The sequence below is a fragment of the Chionomys nivalis genome, chromosome 10 (assembly GCF_950005125.1).
Source record: "Chionomys nivalis chromosome 10, mChiNiv1.1, whole genome shotgun sequence".
In the NCBI taxonomy this organism is placed as follows: domain Eukaryota; kingdom Metazoa; phylum Chordata; class Mammalia; order Rodentia; family Cricetidae; genus Chionomys; species Chionomys nivalis.
The window spans coordinates 82,175,612-82,191,488 of record NC_080095.1 but is presented as its reverse complement, the minus strand read 5'-3'; the positions used below and the strand labels follow the sequence as shown (position 1 = coordinate 82,191,488).

Here is a 15,877-nt window from a genome sequence, read left to right as displayed (position 1 = left end):
CATTCGATGAACAGATACGAGCAAAGGAGAAAACAAACAAAGAGACTTGAGACAGCACAATCTGCTCCAGGCACTGATACCCCTCCGTGTGGAGGAACAAAGAGCAAGAAGACTTGGAATAACGAGAAGTTTCCAGGACTTACTGGGGCTGCTGCAGAAGGCCAGCATTAATGGAGATTTCCAAAGGAAGTGAGTGGTTCAGCAAAGCTCTGCTCCATCTACAGGGCCATTCTGGTAGCAGATGGGGTTTAGACTGTGCCTGTGGTGTTGTGGGAGTCACATCCTAACTATCTGTGGCACCCATCCCTGCCCATCAAAGAGACTGAGCATCTGGAACGCATAAGTTTGGAGAGTAGTCTACAACACGGTCCAGCCTGTGACTGCGTCAACCAGGTCTCAGCAGGAAGTAGATGGCAAACGAGGATGATTCTAGATTTAGTAAAGAGATGATTACAAAGGGGTGGGTGTATTGGTGTGTGTAGGAATTGCAAGGCTGACACATTTCTCAGGGTTAATAAGAGTGGAGCAGTCAGCTGTGGTGGTGCACACCCTTAATCCCAGCACTCAGGAGACAGATCTCTGTGAGTTCAAGGCCAACCTGATCTACAGAGTTACATAGAGAAACCTTGTCTTGAAAAACCGGGGGGAGAAAAACAGAATTGAGCATCCTTGCTACCAGAGACTAGAAAGTACCAGTGGAGAGAGAAGACCCGAAAACTGGAACTGAGGGCCAGAAAGTGCTGTGTGCAGAGGGACGCCTTACAGAGACAGACCCTTTAGAAAGTGGAAGAAGGCAGACTTCCGGGGAATGGGGCAAGATGTATGGTGGATCTGAGAAGTGTTCAGAACAGACACGAAGTCATCACACCGACCCTCGAACACTGAGCAGAGCAGGCAAGCTGTAGAAGTGGGGAGCTGCTCATAACCATAACACGTGAACTTGACAGCTATCGCTTACCCGGGATGGTCTTTGTCTAGGACTTTTCATCTTTCGCATGGCCATGCTCTGTACTGAGTCTGTTCAAAGCCACCTGGAGCAAACTTGAAAACCCAGTAAAGACAACCCAAGAGCCTTTGTCTATAGGGTCATCAACACAGAGATCTGTTCTGATCTCCAGCCCTACCTTAGACTCGGGACTCAGCCCACAAAGGTCATTGCTGATGCACCCACCCCAACACTGCCCCCATTCAGACTTCCAAAGACTGGCTAACATGGAAACCACAGACCTGAAGCTATTGTGGACAAATTCCCAATCTTGTGGCTTTTGTCAAAACAGCAAAAAAGGCAATACTATGGTTTAAGAAAAAGGAAAGCATAGTAACCCAGAATCAAACGAGCAGTTTGCTGTTCCTCCAGAGGACCTGGGTTCAGCTCCTAACACCTCTGCGGATCATAACTAACTCCATAACTCCAGTTCCTGGGGATCTGAGGCCCTCTTCTGAGCTCTACAGGCACCAAACATGCATGCAGTACACAGACATGTATGCAGGTCAAATACTAACACACATAAAATAAAAATAAGTCATTATTAGAGGACTTTATTTTAAAATTATTGTGAATTAATTATGAGTCAAAGAGCAATACATGCACACATACACACACGCACACCCACATACATATATACATATATAAAATAGTTCATGTTCCACATGCATCGTATTTCCCTCTCATTTATTAAGCTATGGAAGATGAATTAGATGCTTTCCTTTGCCTTACCCTAGTGCTTAGTTTGGTTTATTCATATTATACTATGGGTGTCTTTGGGAGATCCTAGTTAGCAATCCTGACTCCATTACAACTGCTAACAGCACTTTCTCACCTCTAGGGGCAATAAATAAAGACAAGACACAGTCCAGAGAGGACCCTTGGTGCAAAGGGGATGAAATGAAAATTAACTGTTAGCACACTTAGAAAGAGGAAAAGAAAAGTAGTGAAGAGGGAAGGAAATGAAAGAGGAAGGTAAAAGAATAAGAAAAAGACCTCTGAATAAAATGGGACACTCGAACCTGCATGTCAAGAGTCATTTTCCTGATGCTATCCGAGGTCAGAGAAGCCAGAGATCGAGGGCCACCCAAGAGGGAACACATTTCAACACCAGTACCTGAAAGTGAGCTTGCTGCAGGTTGCGGGGTTGTCATTGATGTCTTCCACAGTGAAGGTTATCTGGATACGGTTCTCCTGACCCCCAGAGGGTCTGTCCCTCACCAGAACCTCCAGGGAAATGATGGGATTCTGTCTCAGTTCGCCTGCATCTCGATCTAGCCTTTGGGCCACTTGGATTGTCCCAGTCACTAAGAAGGCAGAGGTTAGAGGTCAAATGAAGGACAAAGGCACCAGGAACATGGGGAGCACAGGAATGACGGTTCTAGAATGATGGCTGGTTTACCCTGGGTATAGCCCTATACAGACATGTCTCTCTGTAAAATGATGTGTGCTTCTCTTTGACATTATTGGACACCTGACCTGACCCTGCTCTAACACCTCATTAGACTCCAGGGTTGAGCCCTGGGTACAGCACTGTCCACAGCTGACAGAACAGGTGGGTAACTGGGTAACTGACACCAATTATTAGTGAATCTGTTGCTAAGAAACACACTTTGGAGAAGGAGTGAGGCTACCACTGGAGCTACAAGTGAAAGCCCAGATCCTTGGGGCAGCGCTGGCTCACACCCCTCCTCTGCCCTGATCACTTGACTCTTTCTGATGAGATGTGTCTCCCCTCTCCTCTACTCCCCTGTTCTCTTTTCCTTTTCTCTTCCTTTCCCCAGTTTCATGCTTAGCTTGATTTGATTTCGTTTTTATTACTTGGAACCAGTTTTAATGTAAATACTCAAAAGGGGGGGGGGTGAGAATTTAGCTCTGAGGCAGAGTGTCAGCCTGGGATGGACAGCACTCTTGGTTCAATCCCAAGCACTACTGTGTGTCTGAGGGGTGTGTGTGTGTGTGTGCCTGCAGTGTGTGTGTCTGCATGTGTGTGTGTGTGTGTGCGCGTGTGTGTGCACACTTGTAAAAGTTCATTTTTGCAACACCGGAGTGAACAGAATTTTCACCTAAGGTCATCTATCACTACACTCTTAGCTGTGTGAGGCTGTCAGTATCAAAAGCCTTCAGAAGTTTCCAGACATAGATCCCAGGTGCAGGCTTTGCACGCTCATCACCAGGCTCAGACTAGGTGTACTCAAAAGCTTATAGGGTCTGGGACCGTCCAATGCTGGTTTCCACAAGGCATTATCTAAAGTGAAGTCCAGAGGTCTTATGTGGCCTGGATTTATGGAGATGGGACAGTATGGTAGCTAAGAGGACAGACTCTAGAATCATCTGGCGTGGACTTCCAAGTCCTTCTGTGAGCTGGGGCTCTTGGGAAAACTCACTGAACCTGTCTGTCTAGGTCTCCCTCAAGCCCTTGGTTTTCCTTTGTAAACCACATTAGTGTGTGTAAGTGCCTGGGAAGGATACGTGCAGCTGCTCAGCATAACACCTAGTGAGGGCAAAGTCTCAGTGAGGTGGCTGTTCCAGAGGAGAGGAAACTCATGTTCTGCGCAAACTGATCTAGAGAGACTTTGCCCAGTGCATCACCATTAAGCACATGAAGCTGTTTAACCCCCAAATGGGGCCAGTCTGGACTGAGATGTGCTTTAAGTATAAAATACACAAGCTTCCAAACAAAATCATATAAAGTATCTCAATTGCTTTTAAATATCAATCATGCTGTAATTACAATATTTTGGATCTTAAGAGTGGTTTTATTTTATTATTTATTTATTTTTACTTGTTTATTTTTCAGTTTTTCAAGACAGGGTTTTTCTCTGTAGCTCTGGAGCCTGTCCTGGAACTCACTCTGTAGACCAGGCTGTCCCAGAACTCACAGAGATCTGCCTGCCTTTGCTTCCCGAGTGCTGGGATTGAAGGCGTGCGCCACTACTGTCCAGCTGCAATTTCATTTTCTAATGCAACTACTGAAGACATTGATGTTACACACTTTATTTCAGTTAAGTTCATACCACTCTGCATTCTTAGAAACGTGTGCACAGGGCAGTAGATCAAGCATCTCTACAGGTGCCTTCCAGAGAGGGATGGGGCTCACCACAGAGCACCCTGAAATCGGAAGTAACAGGGGAAGCAGGGGGCCTCTCTACCCTCATTCTGTCCTCCCCAAGAGAAAGCCATCAGGCCTTCACTCGAGAGATTTGACCAGAGACTGGTAAGCGTCACCGTCTAGAGGGCAAAGACGTCCAAACACCAGGGCTTGTGTGATTTACTCCAGCTTTAGACACTTCACCCCCAATCATAATTACTCCATTACCTTCTCATCAAATGGTATAGAAATGCAATTTTCCAGACAGGACTAGTGGTTAATGTCTGTAACTCCAGTAAACAAGAAGCTTAAGCAGGAGGATTGCCCTGAGTTGGTTCATAGCAAATTATAGCTCAGTCAGAGCTGCATACCAAGCATTGCAGAAAAAAAAAAAAAAAAGGCACTGTGCAGTGTTGGCAGACACCTTTGAAATCTCAGTACTAAGGCAGATCTCTGAGTTCAAGGCCAGCCTGGTCCACAGAGCGAGTTCTAGGACAGCCAGGGCTACACAGACAAACCCTGTCTCAAAATAAACAAAAAAAATATAAAATATATTTCCCTGTGTCCTCTGGTCTTCATTTCCACATAGATGGAGATATGTAAATTCTATTTATAGGAATTTTATCCTTAATCTTAATGGCAGTGAAGAAAAAAAAATTCACCCCCTTCCATAAAGGTGACAGGTGACCCAGCTGTTCACAGTCGGCTCTGCTCAGGCGCCAGATCTTAGCTGGTTGCCTTTCATACATCCTTTCCCTGACAACTAAGGCTGAACCTGGAGAGAACGGCAGGCCAAGTGCCAGAGAGGAAGACAGCATTACCAACCACTCCAGCGGCTGCTTTAGCAGCTACGAGATAGGATGCTGCGGATGACTCACACTGGTCTATGACAAAGTAGCTGCTGACAGTAGTGATGCTGTAGAGGAGGTGGCCAGGAACGCCCTCGTCATCAGGGTCCTCTGCCGTGATGTTCGCCACGATGGTTCCTGGACGCACTTCCTCTGGGATGGAGTACTCTCTCCTTGGGCTGGAACAAAAACACTGCAGACGTAGCTAATTTGCAGGGGAAGGGGAGGGTGCGGACTGGGCTGTAGGTATTTTGGGGTGTGCTAAATATAGCACCGCATTGCTTGAGTGGCATCAACATGCAGAGAACACAGCGGCTGAAAGGAGGGTGACTGGCGTCTGTATTTCCAAAGATCACATCTTGCGGGTGCAGAGGCGTGCCAGGCTGCTGCTTCTGCGGCAATTTACACTGGCACAGCCACTGACTACCTGCCTGACGCCCTCTATCTTTAACACCCCTTCAAAGATACAGCCACCCAGTCTCTCCTCGCCGTTTGTCTGGATCATTTTAAAGAACCCATCCGGATGCGACGTTCAGGACCGCAGGTTTCCTCACTGCGCATGACTCTACCCTGGGGGAATCCACCCGATGGATGGAACCCGCCTGAAGCCCAATGCTGCCTATTCTAGCATCTCCGATTTTTGTTTATTTCTTCTTCTTTTGCCCGAGGATACAACATTTCCACACGGAACGTGGACATTTTTCCAGGTGGCGCTCATCCCCAGGTTAGCTCTCTCAACTGAGGCGCCCCTGGCAGTCACACGGCCATGGAACTGTTCCCGAAGGGTTACTGTGGATAATAGAAATCCAAGGGCCCAGCGTACCCATGTTTCTCAGACCCCCATGAGTTTGTAAAAGGCCAGTAGTGAGATCATTTCAGCGTGGCAGAGCCCTGTTTCCTAAGGTGCCATTTCCCCTTGTGGTCCCTCCTTGAAGCGAGACAGTCTTCTCAGCTCTAAATGCTGTTCTCTCATGTCCAGGGCTCTGACCATTCTGCTGCCCCCACTTCACCACTTCTATCCCACAGGGTGGACCAGAGGAAGCAGACACAAGACAGAGCCTGGGTCTGAACTCAAGAGAAGCAGAAACAATCTGAACCCAGGCCTTCATCTTAGCATACCCCATGGGCTGTTCCCCAAGTCCTGGGCCCAATAGCATCCATGGGGGCGTCTCCCACCACGTACCCCATGGGGAGGAGTAAGCTTGTTTTGTCTGAGAAGTCACTCCAGTGTGCGGGCCTCCCTGTCTGGTGTCCACTGAGTGAGCCCTTGTGGCCTCTTTCCCACTTGCCATCTCCCTTCTCAGGGTGTGTGACAGAAGGAGGCAGAGCCAGAGGAGCCAGGGGCAGCAGGGACCAGAGATGGAGCCAGATGAGAGAGGCGGCCTTGCCTTCTAGAGCCCACGGAACTCTTGTCTCTAATGCAGGATGTTTTCTCTTCTATCCACTCGATTGGGTCTAGTAACTTCCCAGCTAGGGTTATAAAGGTGCTTGGTGGTTTGAAGGATAAAATGTCCCCAATCGTTTCTGGCATTTGAATATTTACTCCCTAGCTGGTGCTTTGGGGGAAGGCTTAAGAAGTGTGGCATTGCTGGAGGAAGTCCCTCACTGGGGGCAAGCTTTGAGGTTCCAAAGACTCCGGAGTCCTTCCTAGTTTGAGCTCCGCTTCCCGATTGAGGTTACAGATGTGAGCACTAAGTTGTTGCTCTAACCGCCTGGGGTCCTGTCTCCCCGCGGTGATGGTGATACAGTCTGATCCTCTGGAACTGTCAGCCCCCAAAACATCCTTCCTTGTGTGAGTAGCCTGGGCCAGATGACTTATCACAGCTGCAGAAAAGGGAAAAAAGATACTCGCTGCCTGCAAAGCCTTGTCCTGGGCTCTCTCGTTACTCCTGGCACCAGCGATGCCAGCATCACCAGTGAGCTCAGTGGAAATGCAGATCTCAGAGCCCCAGAGACCGGAGTGTCCACTCAGACAGAAAGGGGTGTGCACACACTCCCCAGGGTCAGAGGTAACAGAGAGCCCCAGGCTGCCTATGACAGACAGAAGACATCACGGGAGGAATCTGCCCTCACTCCCATCTTTGATTCCTTCTAGGCAATGGTTCTGGACCTGTGTGTATGTGTGGTGGGGGCAGGGAAGAGATTATATTTAGACACATCTTTTGGTTGTCACAACTTGGGGAGGGAACTGTTCTTCCCCTGTTGAAGATGCTTCTAAACAAACTCCATCGTGTGAGACAGCCCTGCCACCGAGAAGCATCTGGTTCAAGTCGGGATGTGAGCTTAAACCCTGCTCCATGACTCCAGTTCACACTGGCTGTGCCAGGTTCTCATGAAAGAATCAGGGCTGGCTGTTGGAGAGAGCACTTCATTGTCCTGACAGCAAGTGGGGCAGAAAATAAAGTTAGTATTTGATCTAAGATTTATGTCTATAAAGAAGATTATCCAACAAAAAGCTCTGATTTCAGGTCTACCAAAACAGAGAGGAATTAGAGAGATGGCTCAGTGGTTAAGAGCACTGACTGCTCTTCCAAAGGTCCTGCGTTCAATTCCCAGCAACCACATGGTAGCTCACAACCATCTGGAATGAGACCTGGTGCCGTCTTCTGGCCTGCAGGCAGAACACTGTATACGTAATAAATAAATAAACCTTTAAAAATAACCAGAAAGGATAAATATGATTATCATTCACATCCCCACTCAGCTCTGCGCTACACTTGAGGGCCAGAGCTCAGGACCACAGTGGGTGGGGCTGGTAATCACGTTCTCTGTGTGATTGGGTAACCTCCTCCCTGTGAATGAGCAACCTAGATGGCGTCATTGCCTGGCTGGCACCCATTACAAGAGGACAAGCGGCTACCAAGGAATCAGGCAGAGCCACAGCCCAGCAGGCACAGTGATGTGGGATTTCATTGGTCAATAAAGAAACTGCCTTGGCCCATCTGATAGGGCAAAATTTAGATAGGCGGAGTAAACAGAACAGAATGCTGGGAGGAAGAGGAACTGAGCTCAGATGCAGGGCAGCTCCTCTCAGAGCCAGACGCGATGAAGCAAGCCACCAGGTCAGACATGCTGAATCTTTCCCGGTAAGCACACCTAGCGGTGCTACACAGATTATTAGAAATGGGCTAAATTAATACATGAGAATTAGCCAAGAAGAGGCTAGATATAATGGGCCAGGCAGTGTTTAAAAGAATACAATTTGTGTGTCGTTATTTTGGGGCATAAGCTAGCCAGGCGACCAGGAGCTGGGGCAGCAGGAACACAGCCCATAGCTCCCACTACAGCACAGCAAACCCTCTGTAGAAATGAGAGGAGTCTCAACAACGGAACGGCACTCACTGTGGTGGCCTTAACTAGCCACAAAGGTGAAGAGCTGTTCTGACAGCCGCCATGGCTGCTTCACACTCAGACTTGGTATACCTGAGTCGAGTTAAAGATTGAGTCTGATGTGGTTAACGTTAGCAGAAGTTTCAGAGAACAGAAATTAAGAAGTCTAAGAGATTAGGCACACTCTCAATTCAGCATCCAGTGTGACTCCAAGTTTATCCTTTCAATCCATGACGGTTGAGGGACGGGGCTGCTTCTCATTTAATAGCCTGAGCAAAATGAGGCAGTGTCCTTCCCCACCCCACTTCTAGAGTGCAGGCTCCTGCAGACAATAAGCTGTTTAGCAGAGAGGGGAACTGGCCACCAGAGGCACCTTCAGACTCCGGTTCTCACTTGTGATTTGAGAGCTGGACCGGAGTCAGCTCTGAGTTGGTTTTGCTTCATTCTATTATATACATATATAAAATATATAAGTATGTAAATATACAGAAATAGATAAATGTAAATATATGATTAAAATATATAATACATAATATATTCTATGTAATAATAAGTATCATATAAGCATATATGTATATGTGTACACATATATGTATATATTGGTTATTTTTGAGACAGGGTTTTTCTATGTAGCCCTGGCTGTCCTGGAACTCACTCTGTAGACCAGGCTGACCTCAAACTCACAGAGATCTGCCTGCCTCTGTCTTCAGTGTGCTGGGATTAAAGGCGTGCGCCACCACTGCCCGGCTGTTTTTAATATTTTCAAAGATCTATTTTATTACGCATATGTCTCTCTGTGTGTATGTGAACACGTGAGTGCAGGCGCCGGAGAAGGCTGGAAGAGAGTGTTCGCGCCCTGGGACTGAAGTAATGGACCAATGTGAGCTGCCCAGGGCAGGTGCTGGGTACGGAGAAACAGAACTCTAGACTTCCGTAAGAGCAATACGTCCTCCTTTCCAGCTCTAGTTTTGCTTTTTAATGGACAAATAATAACTGTGCCCTGCCTTTGGGTTTGGAGAGTAGCTTGTGCTGTATTTGTTCGCAGACGTTAATGCTTCTGACCTCCGAGCACACGATGGCGCTGTTTCCCTGTGGCTGGGGCCTGTGCGCACTCAGGGTAGCAGAGAGCAAGGCGGCCCTGCAGGGCACCTACCGTCTCTAATTCCCCTCTCACCTTCCTGAATCCCCACGTGCAGCAGACCCCTGCTGCATGAAATGTGGGAGCCACAGCAAGATGTCTTTCTGGGCTCACCAAGCCAAGAAGAAACTGCTACGCCAGCGGCCTTGTGATAACCATCTTGGGCTTCTGGGTTCTATTATTGACACGGGGCACGCTATTAACCAAGCCTTGTATTCGTCTGCGTTCGTAAAGGGACTCACAGGGAGCTCTGTGCTCAGCCACTGCCCCTCTTTCCACCATGCCCACAGTCCCATGGTGCATGTGAATAAATGTGGGGGGTCAGGAGGCGTGGCGAGCAAAGGGGGGAACACGGGGCCAAGAGGCACGAAGGACCCTGGAGAGTTCTATGTCTCATCTCTCATCTAGGCCAGAGCAAAGCACATCTCTCGGCCGTGCCTCAGACAGCTATGGCAGCAGACTCTCTGAGCCCCGTCCTCAGGCCCTCGAGCCTACCTGGTAAAGCGTGGGATCTCGTCGTTGATGTTCACAATGGTCACCCGGAGCGCTGTGGAGGCGGTCAGGTTCCCGCTGTCTCTCACTCCCACGAGGAGACTGAAGCTGTCAGAGGAACATTCCAAGTACAAGAGACAGGCTTGCTGACACAGCCACAGAAAAAGCCAACGCAGTGGAAGGAGCAAGGCGAGCAGGCCCCCTCTCCAGCCGCCGGCTTCTTAGGCACCTTCAGAGGCTACCGGGGCTGCCTATCATCAGCTCTGGCCACGGGGCTCACTCCCTCATTCCTCAGTCTGGAGTCAAAGCCAGCCAAGTCATATTCTCCGTATTACAATGTTCCTGCAATGGGCCTATTCTACTCTCCAGGAATTGAGGCTCACATTTTAACTCATTCACTCAAGGTGCTGGTTATGGAAGCCAGGGCCTCCCTACACTAGACAAGTACTCCACCACAGAGCCACACCCTATCCCTCAACAACCACTCTAGTTCTCTTGGCTAGTCTAGCTGGGAGCCTACCCCGGCTTTCCCAAGGTCCTTTCCCAAGGTCTGTGGCTTCCATTTCAAAGCCTGACTTCTCATCATACTTTCTGACTTTCGGTGGCCCAGAAGCTGCCCTTCCCACCCCGTGCCCCCAGCTCTGGGCATGCCCTCCCCTACACCATGGTTTTGGCCCTACTGAAGCTGAAGTCCTAGCCACACCTCAGGCTGTGTGGGGACCCCCCACCTTGTGTTTGTATCTGGCTATTCCCTTATTTTTCCTTGAGTTATGGACGGTCATTCTCCAGGGAAGGTGGTTGGAAAGGTTACCTCCTGTGTCCTGCTTCAAAGTCCAGTTCTGTGGTAGAGAAGAGTGTGCCGTCCACAGACACCCTGAAGTTTTTTGAGGGAGAGATGAGGAAATACTGTAAAACAAGGGAAAGTCAGATGGGTGTCAGCACACCTTCAGGTATGTTTGATCAAGTCTGGCATGCTTGGTCTACATGATGCTGCGAACGGTTCAGGAAGATTTCTAGATCAACAGTTCTGAGATGTCCTGGTTGCTGAGGAGCAAGGTCTTTAGATGCAACTCTGGTAGGAACCCCTGGCTCTGATGAATTCCCTAAAGGGCTGTTCCAACTACTGAACGTCTATTGGAGGGCAGCCGCTAGCTCTCACCTCCGTCTCCATGTCCCTCTCATCTTACATCTGCTGACCTTGACTCTGACACTGTGCCTTTACTTATCAACACTACTTAAACACACTACCCGACGTTAGAGACTAGGACCCTGCCACCATGAATGCGCTCCTGTGCTTATCCCTGAAGGAGGTGATGATTTAGAAACTTGAAGATCATTCACTGAAATGACAGAAGGGAAGAGACCATTGTAACTTGGGGATGTGGGAGACAGCAGGACTTAAGAGTTGGGGATACGATACACTGTTCTTAAACTTTACCCAGGGTACAAAACCACTGATAAAAGTAAGCTTTCCATATCTTTGGGAAGTTGAGGGCCTTTGTTGTCCTTCACACCGGTGCCCAGTGCCACTCTCTTGACAGTTGACTGTCGCGCTCATGACATCTGATAGAAACATGCAGGCTTGTGTAGGACCCACTAAGGTCCAGCCCAAGGGAAGACCATGACTATATTCCTCTGCAAGTGTTCATCAAGATGGCTTCCTTGATTGGAGTACGGAGTCAAGGAAGCAAGAGAACGGAATGCAGAAGAAGGGCTGGGGACATGTTCTCATCCTCCCCCTTTCAGTCACCCAGGGACCACACCGATGGCTCCATGCTTTGCCATCAGGAGGACTGAACGAGAAAGCACATGGTTAAACATGAAGGGCAACAAGAACACGGTTCATATCCCTTTACTGCAAAGGGCTCGCGCATTAAAAGGTTTCACTCTTGCTTGCTAAGATGAGTGGTGGTGTATCCCCAAGGCCTTAGATGAGAGAGCCAGCTAACCAGTGGAGGCTTTGGAACCAGAACCACAGCCCCCAAAGCCTAGGATCAAAAACACACAGCCAATGTCTCCAACCAAAGACGTGGTGTGTGGCCGCTGCAGCGTTGCTAGGGCCAGAGAAGAGTGGCCAGAAAACAGATTAAAGTCTCCTCTGGAGCCAATATAGAGCCTTTAAACAAAGTCTGAGAAGCGTTTACCTTCTGTTTGTTGTGCAATAATCTCTTTCTAGTTGTAGTGAATATACTTTTACACAAAAATTGGGGAAGACATAAAAACATTAAAAAGTGACTAACTGAAATCCACATGTGATTTCTCATCATTTGGATGGATTCATTTCTGGTCTTTCTGTGCAAACACACACTTTCTAAAATCTCAAGATGATGTGCTAATCCAATGGCAGTCCTGTGTTCTTATTTCCGTCTTGAGCGTTTCCTCATAGCCTTGTGTCTCCTGTCAACTGAGTCCAGAAGAGATCAAGTGTGGTCAGTGTGAGCTGCCCACAGATCCATGGCGTCACACTGATCGATCGACCAGCCACGTTAGCTAACGACAGCACAGTGTTTTAGACACGGGGTTTACTTAACAACAACCTCTTAGTGTTCATTTACTGGTCTCCTGCCCAGTTTTAAGAGGAGACAGGTGGGCAATGCCTGTGAGCTCTCCTCTGTGACCTTCTCTCAGGACTACATCCCCTGTCCCTTATAGACACACCTTTGCAAGCCCCTGTCATCGCTCCAGTTCTTTGCCTGAGCAGCAACAGGTTGGGTTGTAAGCAACCCACATGCAGAGCAATTCTGTGTCTTTGGGCTGAGTCCTCCCTGCAGGAAGTTCTCCTGTATCAGTAATCAGAGGCTCAAGCTGGGTGTGGTAGAAGAACAAGGTTTTAGGGACTCATGGAGACCTTTACTGTAAGCACCAGAGCCAGGGGCTCTCTGTATGTGTCTTGTAAGGCTCTGGGAGACAAATCTACTTATCTGGTTCTAAGCAGAGGGAATCTTGGGCTACAGCCATGGCAGATAGATTCTGAGGGAACAGAGTGTTGCAGGTGAGGGACCCCAAGAGGAACCAATAGGGGCAATGATAGGAACCAAAATCTCTCAGACACAGTTGGGATATAAAAGTCACAAACTGGGATGGTAAATTATGTTTGTGATTCTGGAGAGATTTGACTCCTGGCTCCACCATTCCCTGTAAGTTTGTGCAGAATAACAGCAACAGAGCCTGCATGGAGGAAACTTCAGGATGTCTGTCTTAGTCCCTGTTCTATTGCTGTGAAGAGACACCATGACCAAGTCAAGTCATCACATGTACAAGGCCCCGAGTTTAATTCCCAGCTCTGCAGCACCTTAAAAAAATGGAGTAAGCTCTGTAACAGAAACTGCCTCATGTGGGCATGCAGAGAGTCTTTGTTAAGTATCCAAAGATGGGGTTTTCTTAGTTCTAATCTCTCTCTGACAAGAGACCAACCAACAGTCCCTCCTCTGGAAAACCCTAAACAAATGCAGTACTGTGTTCTGTGCCTGTAATCCCCACGCTCGTGAAGTAGAGGCGGGGCCATGACCACAGATTCCAGGGCAGCCTGCAGTACAAAATGAGACCCTACCTCAAAAAGTCAGTCATGGTAGCCTCAAAAATCTTAAAACAACAATGTCGGGCCAAACATTTTGTGAGTCTGTTTAAGAGTAGCAATGGTATATTTGGCAGTGAGATCTTGAGTTCAGCCTACGGTCTCAACAATTGCTGTAGGAAAGAAAAAGCCAAAGAAACAGCAACAGATAGAACTGGTTTGGGGAGCAAACACTGAGGGCGTGAGAATTTTCTTAATTTCTATTATGCTGCTTTCCTGGAATCCAATCTTTACATATATGTGAACATATGTATACTTTTGCTAAGCTAATTTCTTTTCCTTCCATCTCCTCGCTTTGTTCATGCACACGCAGTTTTGTTCTCAGAAAAGAGATAATATCCTTAGACTAGAAACATTGTGTCAGGTGGCCCCTTGCCAACGACTCAGTAAGGCTTTCTCTAAAACCTGGCATCCTCGCCTCCTTTTTTAAAGGCTTGTTTAATCAAAGCTCTCCCCTGATATTCATTCTTGGAAAACAGAAACTAAGTAGAATGAAAAGGCACCGCAGCCCCCTCTGCCCCAGTCCTGGCTGAGAAAAGTCGTGAGTAATCAGATCAATTCAGCTAACAAATGCTCGTTAGACAAGCTCTCTGCTTTCCTCTGGGAACGTCCCTTCCCACCTCCCACAGTCCTGTTTGAGGGCTCCCGGTGGTTCCAGTTTGCCCTTGGTCACAAAAGCTTCCTTTTGGAAGACACAGGGCCCATCCTTCCTCCCATTCACTCTGAAGAGTCTTTTTCGTATAGGCAGAGGGAAGATGAAGTGGCCCAGTTTGCAGAAATGTCAGCTCCTTGGGGGCCAGCAACCTCCCCTCGGCTTCTTTCTACAGTATGGCAGAAGCTGGCAATATAACCTTGGGGTCTTCCACAGCCATTCCTAGCTGTCAGGCCATCCTACAAAAATCAATGCGAATTCAGCCTTCTGTCCTAGAGAACAGGGCATTCATCCCACAGGGAGCCAGTTTCCAGAGGGAAGTGAGAACCCTCGTTCTCCCAAGTCCAGAGTGCCCAAAGATAGTTTGAGCCTGAATTCAGGACCCTGTAGCCTCACCCAGAGGAGAAGCACACAGACCAGAATCTCCAATTAAGACTGTGGTGGTTAGAAGTACAATGCTGTGTGTCAGTTAGAGTTCTCTGTTTAAGCTGAATCTTTTGAAACAAACAAACATTCCTACCAATTCCTCTTTCTCTTTTTTCCTATGCTACTCCCATCCAGCTCTGGGGGTGGTAGGTGGTAATGTGAGGGAGGGAGGGAGGGAGAAGGAAGGAAGCCTTGACAAAAGGAAAAAGACCAATAAAAAGCTGCTTACTATAGCCTACCCTGGCTTCTGCCTGTGTGGAAGAGCTAAGTGTGTATGGCATCACTTAAATGTTTTTAAGAGACATGGACAAGCTTGTGTATTGGGAGTTCTGTAGCTGTTGTTTTTAGAGACAGTGTTTCACATATCCCAGGCTGGCCTCCAACCTTTCTTGGCATCCTAAGAATTGAACCCAGGGCTTTGTGTACGTTAGGCAAACACCTCGACCAAGGGAGCTGCATCCGCAGTGCCCACAGCTGATTTTACTAATGTCCACCTCGCTGCTGAAGCTGCATCTTCTATTGTTGCCCCTTCTGTGGTAGGAATGCCACAGGCATCTGAGTTCTGTCTCTGTGATCCAGGCTCTGCCAGTCTTAAGGGCGATGATCTCCGTCCATCGGAGGGTCTGCCCAGAAGCGTGCACAGCCACGAACAGCTGTGGATGTAGGGGCTGGAATCAACCAACCAAACCTGAGGGCTTTTCCTTCTGTGAGCCTCATGGAAAGACCTGGAGTAGAATGCCTTTGGCTGTGACTTCAAGGGGTGACTCCGAAGCGCACAGGCAGGACGTGTTGAAGGGGGCGTGTGGTGGGAAAACTGTCAGGAAGGAAAGGGTAGAACATCGTAGCAGAACTTCTGGAACAGGAAGAAAGACCCGGGTACCCAGTGCAGTTCCCGAGCAAAGCTTTAGTTCCTTTTCTCAATCAGAAGCAAAGGGGCTGCTACGGGACCAGGAAGTTCTAGCGAGAAACTAGATGGTGGGACCCGCCTGTGTTGTGTGACAGAACTTTCCTGGGGGAGGTGTGGTACATGCCTGCGCACCCCAGATAGGGAATCCCCAACAGACCAAAGCATGGGTACCCCCAAAGTCCAACTCGGTGAGCCCAGGGGTTGTTTGGGGGTTATGAGCGAGGGGTTACTTATAGCAGCAGAAAAGATTGGAAGACAACTACATCACCAAAGCCCACCCCAGTGGAGGTGACAGCTCACAGAAGCCAGGAACTACGGAGCCTACAGGCAGTTCAAGGGTTGGAGAGTATCCTTTCCAAGAGCCTCCGCGAGTCTAGTCCTCTTCCGGGCAGCTGGGCTGGTCTCTAGGCTTTGCACTTCCGTTTGTCTTTCTT

General features: G+C 48.4%; 1 protein-coding gene across 1 annotated transcript in view; it reads right to left on the bottom strand.

Annotated features, from left to right (window-relative positions):
- Nucleotides 1-15,877, bottom strand: part of Cdhr3 (cadherin related family member 3) — a 62,843-nt gene that overhangs the window by 31,139 nt on the left and 15,827 nt on the right. The window contains exons 5-8 of the mRNA XM_057782855.1: nt 10,696-10,790; nt 9,888-9,992; nt 4,955-5,103; nt 2,103-2,292 (exon numbers count right to left, since the gene is read on the bottom strand). Of these exons, the coding sequence (XP_057638838.1) occupies nt 2,103-2,292; nt 4,955-5,103; nt 9,888-9,992; nt 10,696-10,790 (539 nt within the window). The remainder of the gene's footprint in view (nt 1-2,102; nt 2,293-4,954; nt 5,104-9,887; nt 9,993-10,695; nt 10,791-15,877) is intronic.